At 48.2% G+C, this 15484-nt stretch overlaps 1 protein-coding gene across 5 annotated transcripts in view; it reads right to left on the reverse strand.

The window, feature by feature from the left end:
* ITSN1 (intersectin 1) overlaps positions 1-15484 on the reverse strand; it is a 219645-nt gene that overhangs the window by 11453 nt on the left and 192708 nt on the right. For all 5 annotated transcript variants that reach the window (XM_078076859.1, XM_078076839.1, XM_078076849.1 and 2 more), the window contains 8 exons: positions 15001-15184; positions 13038-13136; positions 8455-8622; positions 4468-4680; positions 3363-3484; positions 2247-2329; positions 1815-1898; positions 896-1069 (listed from right to left, as the gene is read on the reverse strand). In XM_078076859.1, coding sequence (XP_077932985.1) covers positions 896-1069; positions 1815-1898; positions 2247-2329; positions 3363-3484; positions 4468-4680; positions 8455-8622; positions 13038-13136; positions 15001-15184 — 1127 coding nt within the window. The remainder of the gene's footprint in view (positions 1-895; positions 1070-1814; positions 1899-2246; positions 2330-3362; positions 3485-4467; positions 4681-8454; positions 8623-13037; positions 13137-15000; positions 15185-15484) is intronic.

A 15484-nucleotide genomic window follows, 5' to 3' on the forward strand; every position in this document is an offset into this window, starting at 1 on the left:
GTTAACACTGTGTCATGATATTTCACTATTTAAAACAACCATAACAACCATCCAGTCTCTAACCTTCACTTATCAGAATAAAAACTGACAGTGAAACACAGTAGGAGCCCAGGCGTGAGAGATTGTTCTGGGCAATGCTCTAACATTTAGCCAGCTACGTGCCTGTCTTCAGACCATAAAGGTGCCTAACTCACAATGAGATAATTCATATAAAGGTATTAAGAGCCAAAAGCCACGTGGAGCAATTTAAGCCTCGCCCAGATCATGCTAGCAGTAACCCCTCACTCCAACCACTTAACTATACTCTTTGACTATAACTGAGACTGTCATCTTTAAATGTACTGTCTGATTTTTATTGGGTGAGGAAGAGAGAGTTTCTTAGAATCATTGGCCAGACCCCTTCTTTTCCAGGCTCACAGCAGAAACGGGAAGCTGGTTGGAGGAATATGCTTCTAACATGATTCCATCCCTTCGATTAAACCAGACACATCACCAATGCCATACCCGTGTGGGCTGATGTTCTTCTCGCTCAACTGGCTTATCCATTATCACCGTGGCTTTTGGCCAAGAACTCAAGGCCTGGACTGAGACTTTGGGGGATAGCCTTTGTTGTAGTCGCTTGCTTTGGGGAAGCATGGGACCATGATGGTCTTTATCTAGGGTAGCTGGACCACTCTGGACCAAGCACACTTTGTCCACCTTCTCCGAGATGCCACAGCATCAGTGAAGGCCTCTGTCTAGGAGAGGCTGAGTCTTGTCTTATGCCAACCTCATCTCTCTGGAGGGAAGCCAAAAAATTCTGGGCACCAAGTTCCCAGATAGGAAGCAATTTACCCACGAAAGCTGAGTGACAGGGAAGGAGGAAGGACACCTCAGGGGGCCATTCTCTACTCACCATCTGGAGAGAACTGGTCCCTCTCGAACACGGTGATGCACAGGACCTCCTGCTCCAGGTCTTTGATGAAGAACTGGCAGTTGGAATTCCACTTGGGATTCAGAGTGTCCTGGATGGTCTTGGTGATGTGACACTGGGAGCCCATGGTCACCTCACAGTATGGGTTACTCTTTCCTAGAGTGGATAGAGTCTGCTGGACTCACGCCTGGCTGCAGGCTCTCCTCGGCATGGCATGGCAGGGTCTTCTCTACGGTGGGCAGCAATTTCCCTCCATACCCCTCATTTTTACCTCCCCCCATTGCCACATCTGATAAATGGCATAAAATGGAGAATGTAGAGGCACCTGGTGGCTCAGTTGGTTAAGCGTCTGCCTTTGGCTCAGGTCATGGTCCCAGAGTCCTGGGATCGAGCCCCGCGTTGGGCTCCCTGCTCGGTGGGGGGCCTGCTTCTCCCTCTCCCTCTCCCTCTGCCCCTCCCCCTGCTTATATGCTGGCTCTCGCTCTCTCTCAAATAAATAAATTAAGTCTTTTTTATAAAAAATGGAGAATCTGAGAGAAAACTCCCACCATTCAGCCTCACACACTTAAACTATGATACTTAAATATTTATAACACTTAAATCATTAGATTAACGGACTTTAAAACTAGGCCTCTCCAGTCTCCTTGCTAGAGGCTTAGATTGCATCACATCCACCATGAAATGGCAACCACTCAGATCTCTCTGAAAAGCAAAATGGTGGGAAGGATTAAATTAAGAAAGAAAAAAAAAATACTCTGGGTTTTTAACAAGTGTTAGAAAGACCAATTCTGGAAGGAAATTTAGGGTCATGGAAATAGCACGTTTGACATAAAGCTGGCTGGAGGCTTACAGAATAGACTTCCGCCACTACCCCGTGCTGGAGGGAATTTGGGGTCCTTACCATGTGACCGACAGGGTTTGAGCTCAATGCCTTCAACAACGTTCACCATCAACCTTCCGATACCTGTTGCCCTTTGGGAGCGGACTGTGATGGCAGGAAGAAGAACACAAGATGCCTTCACTGAAACACCTTTCCCACCCTTGCTGGCTTCAGATCAATTTCATGTAGCTGCCCCCCCCACCCCCCCCACCCCCCCCCCCCCCCCCCCCCCCCCCCCCGTCTCCCTCTTACATGCTGGCTTCCTGGTTCCTGGAATTTACGCTCCACCCTCATCCTGCACCCCACTCTCCCTCTCCCCAACTTCCATCCCTTCTCAGGCCCCGCCTCCCCCTCCAGGCCCGGCCCATCTTTCCAGCTCCAAGGACTCTGGGCCCAAACTTCACTGCCCCAGCTTGGCAGGACACACGGGCCATGCCGCTGAGCGATGCATACCCAGGTACGCCTTCTCCCGTTTCTTTTTCTCAGTCTCTATATAGAGTTCTGAAGCAGCTTTGATTTTCTGCACCCAGGCAGTCCTTGGGAAGAAAAAAGACAGAAAGGTGCCAAACAGAACTCAGGAAACAGCTTTCAGGGCTTCGAACTCAGCCTCCAGGATCCTACCCGCTTTGTTCCTTTGCTCTTAACAACAAAGGCTGGGAAAGAAAGTCCGGTTTTGTGTCAAACGGTGCCAGTGATTTTTCCTACCATTAATAAGGAAGGGATGAGTGACATTTTTATTGATGTACTCGAGACCTGCCTTGGCCTTGGTGTCCCCGTGGCAGAGAGATGCTGTCCTGGAGATATTGGCGTGCAACTCCCTCCTCCCTTATGGAAAAGCATCTCGTATTTGTCTCCCCGAAGAAGGCCAGAAGGATCTCTCTCACTAAACCATCCAAGGGAAGGACAAAACCATTTCCCAGAGAGGGAAGCTCTTTACATAGCAAAGCAAACACACTCCGGGAGAAGCACTTTGGCATAATGCTTTCTCCTTCATTTTCAGAGACCCATCTGCATGATAACTTTGGCCAATTTTCTTGCTTGGCATGAATGTTCTTTGGAATGTTGTTGGCCTTGTGTCAAGTTCACCCTTCAGAAAAGATCTATTTCATTTGGCTCTAAGGCAGAGTCTTGAATACACGATTGAAGCAAAATACCCCCCTGCTTTGAGATCCAGAACGCCTGTCCAAGTGAGCCAGCTGAGGACGGGGTCGGGCTTGGGGGGGTCTCATTAATCCCCAAATTGCCTTCCTATTGGCTTCTGCCACCTGGGAAACCTTAGGAAACGTGATCTCAAAGAATGATGAAAATGTCTTTTAAAGAAATTCTCAAGCAAAATTAGTTTCAATTCCTTTTATTTTGAAAAATTCACGCCATGTGTTAAACTTTTGAGAGGCTCTAGAAAAGTATTAAGACCTTTCTCCTACCCGCTCCAGCCATAGGTCATGGTACTGCAACTCAAGAAATCTTGGGACCTGCTGATTAATTAAATGTCCTACGTGCGTCCAGCACCCGGTGGGGCCCCGGGCACTGGAGGTGGGGCCCTGGGCCCAGGGAGGTGGCAGGTCTTACCTTTCATTTATGCTTTCGGCTCGGAGGGTGTAGACTCGGTCAATGTGGGAGATGTGGAAGATGGGCTCATCTCCAGAAGGGTCGGTGGGTAATTTTACTAGAACCTCATTTAGGAAAATAGGCTGAAAAACAATGCATTATAAAACCATTATAAAACCAGACTGGGACTCTGCGTGTTTCAGTGAACAATGAATGTGTGTGAGCTAATGTTCCAGTAAACTAAACTGAGTGTGTGTGTGTGTGTGTGTGCATGTGTGTGTGCGTTCCAGTAAATTCTACTGGAATAATGATTTTGTGTTAGTATCAATATCATGTATTACAAACTATAAATAGGGATTTTTGCCTCCTCCATTTTGCCGGTGTTTTTTAGGTCCTTCAGAAAAAGCCTTGACCAGTCTGTTTTGGCCATAGCAAATCCTAATCAGCAAACAGTCTCCCTAACTTCACCTCCAGCCAATTCCCTCCAAAGATTTTCCTACAAAGTTGCTAGTGACAATCCGCATTAAGTACGTTGTTCTTTTCCCCACAATCAGGCTAACTGCCGCTTCAGAGAAAACTCTGTAAAAACACCCCCACACAGGCAAATTTAGGAAAATAGCACCCCATGACACGAAGACACACGAACACAGCTGTGTACATCGGAGCAGACCAAATAAACAGCAGAGGGAAATTCCCCACACATTGACTGTTTAGATTGGCTTTTGTTGGCCAAGGTAAGGGGCACAGATGTTTCAAGCTACCCTGAGGAGCTTAGAGGCGGATCTGGGAATGTTTGGAAGGCGGGGCGCTGGAGCTCTAGTTTGGAGCTTTCCCATGCCTGCCTCATCTGTAACCCTAGGCCTTGAGCCCCGCCAGCCCAGGGCGGCCTGCCTTCACCTGGTGACCCACGGCGGCCATTTGGAAGCTAATAGATGTTTCATCAATCGAACTGAACGTTGTTCGTCTTCTGAGAATGCTGGAACTGCATTGCCTCAGTTACCCTAAATCCTGGCTCACCCCTTTGCCTTCTCCTCCATGCCACGGCCCCCAAACCCTGCTAAGACTGACTCCTTTTGGGAACTTTCTACTCCCCAACCCTGAGATTGCCATCTGGAATCAAACTTACAGTTTTGTACATTTTATACTGCAGGTTAGATTTGGGACTGAAGACTTTGTCGGTGCCGGAAGAGCCCAAGGGTTTTATGATTTGGGTCAGCAGGAGGAAGTCATTGAAGAGGAAGCCATACAGCTCCTTGTTGCTCTTGGCCTTGTAGAGTTTCCCACTGTGCAGAAACTTGCGCGGCCCCAAGCAATTGGTCACTGAATTGAACACGAGTTGCTGAGAAAGGAAAAACAAAACCCAAAGAAGACACAATGAGGTGAGGTCATTTTTTTGATTTCTGTTTTTCTGCATTTGAAAGCCCGAGCTCCGTCAGAATCTGAGGCTTGCCCCCAGTGGGCCTGAGTCTGAGGCTCAAGTCAAGGACTGCTTTGCAGACATCAGCCAATGCCTTTCAGAGCCAAGGAGTCAATGTCAGTCAAGGACCCAGTTCCGGGGATTCCGAGTGTCCAGATGAGTCTTGAGTATAATTCCTACTGCTTTCTCCCTAGGGGTCTACTAGTGTCTCAGGGTGACTGGTGGCCCTCTCCCTCTTATTGGCTAGGAAATGGGAAGCAGGAAGAAAGTTCTGAGCCCTCTCCCGCCGCCTCGATGAGTATGTGCTGTGTCCTAGCGGGGGCATGAACCTGCTCCAGTGACGACCCCACACAGGCTCCCACAGTCCCTTGAGCTTCTGGAAAGCAGCAACTACTCTGTGTACAATTCTATAGGACACACGTTACTTTCCCAGGTGTGGCTAGAGTCCAGGCCCCTAGCACGTGGGCGACTGCAAGACTCAGGGGTGCTGAGTGACGTTTCAAAGCCAATCAGAGTGCACACAGCGTGGTGCGCATGGAATCTTAACCAACTCCCTCGTCCTGAAAATGGGAAGGGGACACTTTTCCTGCCACTTCCCAAACCTTGGAGATGGCTCCAAAGGCTGCTGAAAGCCAGCTCTATCATCCCACTGGGCTCTATCATCCATGTGAGCAGTTTCTGAAGGGGCAGAGGGAGACTGAGGCAGAAAAATGACCCCATAAAGACTCACTTTCTTGGTAGCCGGAGGAGAGACTGAGGGAGGGCCCCAGGGGGAAAGCTCCACCAGCAACCTTCAAGGCCAATACTCCCCAGAGCTATGAACCCTGTAGATCTCCCTGAGGAGGGTATTTGTGAAGAGGTGACAGGGTTCACACCATGGGTCCCCCAAGAGATGTTGGTGGCCACGCATCTCCCTCCATCGTGGGGGAAAGAATCAGCAGTGCCTCTGTGACTGGAGACCTATAAGCATAAGGAAGAGTGACCACTCCACTCCACTCTTGGGTACAAGGAGGGGTGAGGGCTCTGAGAGAGCCCCAAAGACTGAAGGTGACACCCACATGGGAGCCTTCAGAGGGTATTCTTTACCCTTTTACACTCTGAACAGGAATCTGGAGATCCATGTTGCTCGCCAAGAGAGAGTTCAAGCCATGTGGGGACAGACTATGAATCCAGAGAAGGCCGCCTGGATCACATAAAGATGACGTCATTTATTCATCCTCCTCCAAGTGTGGGGCCACCACAAGGCCAGGCTAACAATGAATATAAATGAATTGGGAACGTTTCTCTATCTTAGGACAAGGATGCTAAAGACAGCATGTATTTGAAACTTAATCACGGGGATGAGTCCAGATCTGGGCCAGCAGACAGAAGCCAGCATGCCCCCTCTCCCTGATTGTATGGTGAACACCACACAGACAAGACGAAAGCTGGTGTACAAAGCTAGGTAAGACTGATCAGTAGGAAGGAAAACAGTCTATCTCAAAGAGGGTACGGAAGCCACAAAACTCAAAGGTTAAGAGCTTTTTTTTTATGCTTAATGTTTTTTGTTTGTTTTTTAAAGATTTTATTTATTTGCGAGAGAGAGAGAGCACAAGCAGGGGGAGTTGCAGGCAGAGGGAGAAGCAGGCTCCCCACCAAGCAGGGAGCCCAATATGGGGCTTGATCCCAAGACCCCGGGATCATGACCTGAGCCAAAGGCAGACGAAGACTGAGCCACCCAGGCGTCCCTATACTTAATGTTTTAAGAAGACCCAGGCTTCGCTGAGTCCTCCTGAGGGCAGCTGCGAGACTCGGGGAAGGGCCCCTTTCCAAAGAGCAGGTCACCATGTCCTGCTGCCCGGATTCAGGAGCTGTTCAGGTGCGCTGTCTGCAGGATCGAGTTAACCTCCTCTGCGCTTGCTCCCCTGGCTTCCACTTGCCATAAAGCCATATCATCTATTGCTCTATAGATGCCCGGCTCAGGACATGCCCTCCACTGGGAGGCCCACCCCCTGGATGCCTTCCAGGACAGATATCTTCATCCTTCAACACGCAGCCACCTGTCTCCATCTCCGATGCTTCCCCGAATCCCCCTGTGACTGTCCCTTCCTCCCCACCCTGTGTTCCCACAGCACCCGAACCTCGTTCCGCCTTCCCACTCCTTATATTTTGTTGTAAACACTGGGTTAGCCCCGCCCACCACCACTTCATCCAGAACTGTAGAACCTGAGGGACGGCAGAGGTCACATTTTACTGATTTTCGTTGTCCTTAGTGTCTAGTACTAGGCCATGGCACTCGAGAATTGTTTAATGTTTACTGAGTGGACGAACGGATGAAAGCATCAGTGAGCCAACCGACCAATGAATGCCCCTGGATTGCATATCAACACAGAGTTCCAAAACGCATTTCCACAGGGCTGTTCCCACAGCTCTGTTTATCGCACACCTAACCCTGAAGACGGACAAGGAGGTGAGGCAGGCGAGGAATCTGTGGTGGTGACTTCCTCAGCTAGTGATTGCCTTCAAAGCATTGGAAGAAGGGAGCAGCCACAGGGAGAGTGGACGAGGGGGACACATTCTGCCTGGGCATTTTGGTAAACCCTAGTGAATGGTGTGTGTGTGTGCGCGCACACACGCACATGCATGCAGAGGCAGAGAGAGGGAAAAACAGACAGAAAGAATCAATGAAACTATAGGAAGGGAAAGTGACAAGAAAAGAAATACTAGAAGAGAAACTTCTGTTCCTGGCAGTATGGTGGACTAGATACTCTGACACATCCAGTGAAAAATTTAAAAACTCAGTAAAATATAAAAATGCACTTTTTAAATGCAAGCAAATTGATAAAAAATATATAAAAAGTAAAAAATGTGCAGAGGCCAAAAACAGAATGAAAAGGTGCACCCCAGAAGATAAGCCAACCCCAAAGCCGGCTTCAACCCTGAGAGTCTCTCTTGAATCTAGTTGACCTTGGGCTTCCATTTCAAAGGTCACGTGGGGTGCGAGCCGAGCAATGTATGGAGGGCCCACGTGAGCGGAAGGATCTAACAGGAGACAGCCACAAAAAACTTTCTCGTAGAGGAAGAATGACAAGTAAACTCAAGCACAGAAGGGAGGAACAAGAAGACTTGCTTGCTATTGACCTTGGACTAAGTGCAATGAAAAAAAATGCCCCTGAGAATTTGCAACCGCAAGGCAGCCCTCGCCCAAGTCCACAATGACAATTCACACAGCAGTGTGATCCCCAGACCCCTCTACATTTAATCTGGGGTGATGCTGGTAGCAATTCTCTCGGGAGGAATGCAACTCCAGACCCCTCAGGCAAAGCTCCAAGGAACACGGACCTCACAATCAAAAATCACAGCACAGACAGAGAAGCGGGCATGCGCAGTGACGGCTAGCAGAACCGACAGACAAGAGCGAGCTCCAGGCCTGTAGATGGTGGAATGTCCTGATTGGGACTATGTTTAAAATGTTAGAAAAAAAAATGAAAAGCGTGGCCACTTGTGCAAGAGCAAGACACGAGAGAGAAGCCAGCAGATCTGACAACATGAACGGAACTTCGGAAAATGGAAATAAAGAAGTCAGTGGACAGGTGAAGGGGCGGCGGATAAGAAGCAGGGGGAAGAGAGAACGATCCTGCCCGCCTCCTCCTCCAGGCTGGCGGCCAAGACTCAGCTTGGCGGGGGCGGCCCGGGTCCCAGCCCGCGGGCAGCTACCTCAGACAGGCCTTCACACTGCACGTGCGCTTGGATCCACTCCAGCCGGTCCGAGTTCTCCTTCTCCCGCACCCCTTCGTTCACCTGCGAGCACAGCTCCTCCGCTTTCTCCAGGGCGTGCTTCAAGTGGCTGTGGTCAGGGTGGTTTTCGGGGGTGTTTTCCAGGATCTACGGAAGAGGACACAAGACAGCAGCGTCAGGTGGTGCAGGTGGGCCCTGGGGGTGGGGGGAGCGCAGTCCTGGAGGGCCCAACAGAGGCAGGGCACGGCACCCACCTTTCCTGATGGGTGCCCACCTGGGAAGCTGCCGCTCTGAGCGCCCAGCTGCAGCCATGACATGAGCAAGATGGCCACCCGTTGTTGGCCGGGTCCCCTGGGGAGGGAGGGGATGCCACATTATTTACGCTTGGGGTTTGAGGAGGGCAGTGGCTGCAGCCAGGGTAACAATGCATCCTCAGGGATTTTCCCCTAGAAAACGGCTCTTTTCCTAGGTCCGCGCGAGCTGCAGGCATCGGCGCAGCTCTGGAACAGCGTGCCAAGGGTGCATCTGAGCACATGTGTGGTTTTCTGCGTAGAACACTCCAAGCCAGCCAGCAGCTAGGCCTCCTGCATTAACATCTGGGCTCTGCCAGTGACCAGCCATACATGGGCCAGTCCCCCAAATGTTCTGAGCCTCAGTTTCCTTATATGAAAAGTGGGGATGCTCCACAGCACCTCCTTTTTAAGGTTACCTGGAGGACTAAATGATTTGATAGAGTGAAGCACTTCGAAAAGTACCTGGCCCTTAGAAGGTGCTCAGTGAATGAGAGCCATGACCATCAGATTCTCAAAGGACTTAGAGTGCATTAAAAGCAGTCATGAAGAAAGGCCCTGAGCCAGTTTTGGAATGCACCAGGGGATGTGGAAGGTGTACCTGCTTAGGACTTGTCCACACACAAATAATTCACATGGACCTAACCTTGAATAGTATCTCACCTCAAAGGTACCCTTTGGCTTAAAGTCCTAGGGAAGCACCTAAATTGAGAAAAATGCACATTCTGGGTCCTGCCTTCTCCAATCATCAACAACATCCCCAGCCTCCGGGCCAATCCTGGCTGTAGCTAGGATCCTTGTGGAAACTCCTGATGCCTCATCCCTGACCAAATCCCTGGGGGAGGGACTCCACCTGCAGGTATTTTCTAGAGCTCTCTGGGTGATTCTAATGTGCAGCCAAGTCTAAGGACTACAGCCCTAGACTGGGAGCCCACACAGCTGGCTTGTGCAAATTCATTTGTTTTGGTTTTGGTTTGGTTTTGCTTTCTTTTTTTTTTTCTTCAATTTATTTAAACTAAGAACCAAAAAGAAAACAAAAATAGTTCACCCATTTATGCCACTCTCGACCCTTGCCTCTGGCAACCACTAATCTGTTTTCCGTATCTATGAGCTTGGGGGTTTTCTTTAATTAATTGTTTTTAAGATGCCAAACATAAGAAAGATCATATGGTATTTGTCTTTCTGAGTTATATCACTTAGCATAATGCCCCCAAGGTCCATCCATGTTGACACAAAAGGCAAGATTTCACTGTTTTTTTATGTCTGAACAATATTCTATTATATATTATATTACATATATATGGTGTGTGTGTGTGTGTGTGTATATATATATATATATATATATATATATATATATATATATAATTTCTATCCATCAATGGACAGTTAGGTTGTTTCCATGTCTTGGCTATTATAAATAATGCTGCAATGAACATGGGGGTGCATGTATCTTTTTGAATTAGTGTTCTTATTTTCTTCAGGTAAATACCAAGAGGTGGAATAGCTGGGTTGTATATGGTAGTTCTATTTTTAATTTTTGAGGAATCTACTTACTGTTTTCCATTGTGGCTGCACCAATTTATATTCCTACCAACAGTGGACAAGTATTCCTTTTTCTCCACATCCTTATCAACACTTGTTATTTCTAGCCTTTTTTTTAAAAAAGATTTTATTTATTTATTTGAGAGAGCGAGAAATATCAAGAGAGAGCATGAGTGGGGGGGGTTCGGTGTGCAGAGGGAGAGGGAGAAGAAGGCTCCCTGCTGAACACGGAGCCTGATGCTGGGCTTGATCCCAGGACCCTGAGACCATGACCTGAGCCAAAGGCAGACATTCAAACAACTGAGCCACCCAGGTGCCCCTCTAGTCTTTTTTATAATAGTTATTCTAACAATGTGAGGTGATACTTTATTACGGTTTTGATTTGCATTTCCCCGATGATTAATTACATAGAGCATCTTTTCATGTACCTCTTAAGCACTATGTATTTTCAGAAAAATGCTTAGTCAGATCCTCAGCCATTTTTAAATCAGGTTGTTGGGTTTTTTTGCTATTGTATGGGTTATATGAGTTCTTTATATATTTTGGATGTTAGCCCCTTATCAGATATATGATAGATACATAGATATAGATAAGTAATCTATGTATATTTCAGTACCTACTTACCTGAGTATAAAATGTGTTTACCCAGTTTACATCTATCATTTGTCTTTCATTGTTGTTCATTATATTTTGTCACACAGAAAACTTTAAGAAAAATCTTTATGCAAATAGTATATTGACACATTCTTGATCTGCAAGATCCAAACAATACAGAAGTACATAGAGCAAATGTGAAAGTTCCCTTTCACTATCCTCCCCAGGGGTAACCATGCCAACAGACCAAAGGGCATCCCTTGAACTCCTTTTAGATGCTCTGCATACATTTAATAATCACACATAGTTTTTCCTCTGTTTTATAAAATGAACTACACTGTAAGATTGCTCATGAAGGGTTTTTTTTTTTTACTTAATGGTATTTTCTGGATGCCATTCCATGCTAATACATAGAAGTCTCTGTTGTTTTTTTTTTTTTAAGATTTTATTTATTTATTTGAGAGAGAGAGTGAGGGAGACAGAGTGAGCACAAGTGGGGGAGGGGCAGAGGGAGAGGGAGAAGCAGGCTCCGTGCTGAGCAGGGAGCCCGATGTGGGGCTCAACCCCAGGTCCCTGGGGCGAAGGCAGACAATTAACCGACTGAGCCACTCAGGTGCCCCTGAAGTCTCTGTTTTTAAAAATATTTTCCGAGTACAGGTCTACCACAATTCATTTGCTCTATTTAATATCTAGGTTGTTTCCAGAATAAAATATTTTTTTAAGTTGCTACAACTCTAAATCTTTTAAATCTCTGTCCTTACTGCCATGCTAAGAATTTCTCCACCTCAGCATCATATACAATATTTCATTTTAGTACTTTTATAGTTTTTCACATGTATCTTGTAACTGGCCACCTTTTAAAATTTCTCTTCTTGGTTCCACTATTTTTCAGTTCACTCTCGGGTCCTCTAAAGGGCAGCAATCATGTTTGTGCAAATAACAATAATTTGTTTTTTCCTTTTAAAATTTATGACTCTCGGTTCTTTCCTTGTTTTTGCCCCCACCCCCACCCCACCCCCACCGCCATTGCCTAGATCTAGAACACCTATTTTAAAAGCTCATTTCCAGCTCCAATGTGCAATTAAATTTGGGGGGAAAAAAGAGAAGTACCGCACCAGTTAAATAACAACTGTCAAGTTGGAAGAGAGGAAACAGTAGGTTGAGAGCCTGATTCAAAACTAATTATTTAATTCAGCCAAGGTGGCCACAGTGTACTTTGTGGGGCCAAGCTGGGGTTGGACGGAGGAGATGGCTTATGTGGAGGGAGATGGGTTACTATAAGGGGTCTGAGCAAATCAGTAAATGTATTGATGATGAGAGGGAGGTTTCTCATAGAAAAGAAGTTATAAGTATAGAAAGGGGGAAGGCTAGAATCAATTCTGTGGTATAAGATTAGAACAGGACGTATCAGTGTGAGCTCATGGGTTTTAACATGCATTATTATCTACATGGATTGATCTAGAAATAAATATAAAGGTATGTGTGTACACTTACATATAAGCATGTATGTATGAATATACATATGTGTATTTCCTGACTCAGCCACTGAGAGACCCAAAAGGCAGTAACACCCTAACAGCAATGAGCACACCGGCGCCCAGATCTGGGTTGCTAAAGTCTCCACAAAAGGGAACCAGATCTAAAACCTCTCTCCGGGAGCCATCCCCCTTATGGTTATATAATCACAGGTTCAGAGGATGTCTGGGTCTGCTCACTCATATTACAGATAGAAACACTGAAACCCTATTTTTTTTTCTTTTGGTATTGGCTTCATGATGGATTTTTGAGGATGGGTGGTAGGCATGACATTTCTTTCTCTTTCCTGCTGGGAAAATTGAGGCATGAAGGCGTTATACCTCTATTAAGAAAAGAACCAAAGAACTGAGCTTTCATTTTCCAACTTACGAGGTAAAAGCCACTTGGTCACACAGCTGAAGACTGTATATTATTAGCTCTTTTCACAATAAACAGCTTTTCTTTCTGAGTTACCAAGCAGATACTTCCAACATCCCCTTGGTGTATGATTCTACACAACAGATACCAGGTACGTTGGCTGGGGGATCTTGCCCGTGACCCTGGATCCCTGAAATGCTGAGAAAGCGTTCCTCTGCTTGAAAAGGCAAGATGGGTACTTACATTTTTAATGATCAGTGGGTATCTTGTTACCCGTTGCATAGGCTTCAGTATAAAACTGGAGAGAGGCATCCCTTTACATCGAGGGTCCATTGCCAGCCTCTGAAATGAGAGAGTTTTTTAAATGTCCTTAAGAAATCTGCAAAGTCCATTCAGGGACATCCGCTCCCCCCGCGCCATCACATTGTCTCATTTATCTGGACGAGAACAGAGGAGCCTGGCGTTGGAAGGGCCTGACTCGATATCCCGGTCCAGGACGATGGCGACTGGAGACCCAGCCCCTCCCTGGGACACACAGTCCCTCCCTTACAGAGATGAGATTCTGGCTCTACAGAGAATATTTCTTCTGTATATCTGCCAGACCTTTTGAACAGCCCCAAGAGGAAGAAGAAACACGAGGCTGTAGAGTTAGAATAGAAACTCCCCTTAAGTCCCAGAGATGCCAGAGGGGCTGAATCTCGTTGTCTCATTCGGATGGAGCCCACACACACCCGTGGGAGCCCCAGGCAGGTGGGGACAGTGGTGCTGAGACAGGAGGGGGGGAAAGGACTACAACCTCAAGTCTTGCGGGTTGTCCCCACCCTAGACCACCTGTCCCTTTTGTCAATTCAGCCAGAGGAAAGGGTCCTATCCCAAAAGATGATCCCGTCTGTAAGTCACAGGGATTATGTGGTGACTCAGCTCTCAAAGGCACTGGCCAGGTTTAACACCTTAGAAACGGGCAGTTGCTATGACCTAGGCCCCAGGTCCCGGGAGGTGTCAGCTTTCCAACCTGCTCCTGCCATGGACATCATCATTCCAGGAACACCTCATACCTGGCAAAGGCGTGTCAAACCCCCACAGGGGTGAGGCGAGGAGAGGTGATGAGGGAGGGGAAACAGGCCCCCTGTCCTGGGTGGTGTCAGCATTTCCCTCAAGCTCAAGTGCATCCAGTGATGAATTCATCCTGCCTTGTGTCCGGGGAGGACCGGCCCTTGGCTGAAAGCCCAGGTGGCCCAGCATCTGCTCTCCAGTCTCTAGACCACCCTGGGCCTACTTTTTACCAATATTTCTCCCCTTCGAATGACTTTAGAATGCCCCCCCATTCATCGGCTAGCAAATCAAAGCATTTAATGTTGAGAAACACCAGGGGAAAAGGAAAGAACAAGCATGTGGGATGCTGCGGTCAAGGAGAGATCTCACAATGATGATTCCACAAACGTGCTTAGTGGTGGGGGAGGGAATGGCCTGCCCCCAAGTGCACGAGGTACAAAGAGAAGCCTGCTGTTAGTATTATTGGTCTACTCACCAAAATGTAACTGAGGTTCCGCAAAAGTTATTTGATTCTTTCTCTGGGAGACACGGAGGCTGAGTGGACCAGTGGGGCCAGCGGGGACCTGCCCTGGCCAAGGCCAAGTCCCAAGGCCTGCAGCCCCCAGCAGCACGGGGCCCACCTCCTCAGATGTCCCTTGGGGGACATATGGCTCTTGAGACCCCTATTATCCCCCGAGGCAGAGGTCCTGGCATCCCACACTCACCCCACACGCTTTTTAGAGCTCGAGGCCAACCACAAAAACCAACTGGAAAAGGAACAAAGGGTCCCTTGAGATTCCCGGCCATTCCCTCTGCAGCAAAGAACGGGGGGTGCTCAGACCAAACAGAATGGGGCACCTCAGATGCACCAGCCCCGCTGGGCCTGACAAATGAGATCGAAGATTTGAACCTGCATCCAAATAACACCGCTAACACGGGGACCACAGGTCAGAGTTTCCGGGTGCAGGCTGGCCCCTCCTCTCCAAGCCCAGCCCTTTGGTCAAAGCCCCACCTGCCAGCCCGCGGCGGGCCCCTAGTGCTCGGCCAAGACCTCGGTCCCACTGGCTGTTTTTAGCAGGAATATGCTGGCAGGCTTGAATTCGCTCCTCGCACACCCCGCTGCCCTGCGTCAGCCACTGAGGGGCCGGGGCTTGGCTGAGCCTGGACTCCTTACTTTGACAAACTCCTTGAAGTCCGGGGCCTCGTCTGTCTTCTGCTGGATCAGGGCAGCTCCGTTGAGCTGACAACTGCAGAAGCGGATGTAGGGCTGCATATGCGGCAGCTGGGCGGTCAGGATGTCGCCGATCATCTTCACGGGCATTTTCTCCCCTGACATCTTCTTGCGGACCCGCAGCGCTCTGCACGGGGACACGGGAAGTGAGCCCCCTGCCTTCACGCTAGCCGCGGGTGACGGGGCACACTTTGAGGCCATACAGAAACAGAACGTGTGGGAGGGGCACAAACCCAGGGCCACTAAAGGATCTACTGGGGGAGACAAGGAACAGAAAAGAAGCACATCCGGTGCTACAGAGAGGTATCACCAGGGCAGTTTTCTTTGGCCTGATGGCTGTCTGCTGGTTCTTAGGAATAACTTTTCAGAGACATCTTTGCTGAACAAGTCAGCATGAAAAATATATTTTTCTTTCTTATGGAGAAAT

This window comes from Halichoerus grypus, chromosome 1 (genome assembly GCF_964656455.1).
Source record: "Halichoerus grypus chromosome 1, mHalGry1.hap1.1, whole genome shotgun sequence".
Taxonomy (NCBI): domain Eukaryota; kingdom Metazoa; phylum Chordata; class Mammalia; order Carnivora; family Phocidae; genus Halichoerus; species Halichoerus grypus.